The sequence below is a fragment of the Bison bison genome, unplaced genomic scaffold (genome assembly GCF_000754665.1).
Source record: "Bison bison bison isolate TAMUID 2011002044 unplaced genomic scaffold, Bison_UMD1.0 scf7180017864367, whole genome shotgun sequence".
Classification (NCBI taxonomy): Eukaryota; Metazoa; Chordata; class Mammalia; order Artiodactyla; family Bovidae; genus Bison; species Bison bison.
In genome coordinates this window covers 6,151,356-6,152,516 of record NW_011494939.1, presented here as the reverse complement: position 1 = coordinate 6,152,516, position 1,161 = coordinate 6,151,356, and the positions used below count along the sequence as shown (strand labels likewise).

General features: G+C 29.5%; 1 protein-coding gene across 1 annotated transcript in view; it reads left to right on the top strand.

The window, feature by feature from the left end:
• WDR44 (WD repeat domain 44) overlaps positions 1-1,161 on the top strand; it is a 102,737-nt gene that overhangs the window by 30,655 nt on the left and 70,921 nt on the right. Inside the window, exon 2 of the mRNA XM_010855716.1 lies at positions 139-172. Coding sequence (XP_010854018.1) covers positions 139-172 — 34 coding nt within the window. The remainder of the gene's footprint in view (positions 1-138; positions 173-1,161) is intronic.

Sequence of the window (1,161 nt, the reverse complement as noted above, 5' to 3'; positions counted from 1 at the left end):
GTATGTATAGAAGAGTTTTCTAATTGACAAAATATATAAATATTTTTAAAAATATGGACTTGCCTTTAATGAGTGTGTAGAAGGATTTCCCTTCTCATAGCCACTATTCAACACCTTCTTGCTTTTATTTCTGAACAGGTATCCAGGAAAAGTTGGGATTTCAGCATTAAAGGTAAGTTGTGCTTTGTGAAAGTCATAAGTGTATTTCTACAAATCGCATACACTTTTCATTCATTTTTCTCTTTTTTATGTAATTCCTCATTTTTTGCTTTTGCTTTCTATTATTTTTTGCTAAGTAATATTATCATTGTATCTTACTTGAGGTGTGATTAAGTATTCTAGAAATACCTAGTTAAATACTGTACTATAAGGAAGGGACTGTAAGTCTTTTGTAGATTTCTACCCATTTTTATTTGGTTTATAATTTTTAGAATAAAGGAACACTTGTATTTGTGCGTGTGTATATTTTATAAAGTAACCAAAACACTAGTATGTTTATTATGGGCACATGTATTTGGTATCATAACCTCATATAAAAATCAATCCTAGCCTTATATTCAAGCAAAGAAATTTGATACTGAGAAATTATGCCAATGAGAACCATTTTAAATACAAGAATACCACCAAACAGAACTGTTTACATCAAATAGAATATATGCTGTATGTGTATGTCTGTACATATGTATGTATAATCTCAAACATGCTATAATTTTTTTTCAGTTCCAGTGTCTCTACCTTCTATTTATATACATTGGATACTGATATCTTTGATAAATTATGGGATATTCATATGGAATATTCTGTACAGTGGTTATGAATGAATTAGTTATATACAATAACATGGATGAATTTCAGCACCATGGTGTCGAGGTAGGGGGGAAACAAGTCACAGAAAAATATGTTCAGTAAGATTCCATTTATATTCAGCTCAAAACATGCAAAACTAAAGCATATATTGTTTAGAGATACAAGCAGAATAAAATTAAAGAACAGCAAGGAATGATAAACACAAAGTTTAGGATATCAGTCATCTCTGAGAGGGGAAAGAATGAAATGGAAATGGAGAAGGATATACAGGAGACTTGAAAGCTAATAATAAGACTTCTTTTTATTAACCTGAGTACTTAAAAAAGGTTATATCATAATTCTTTAGTCATTATA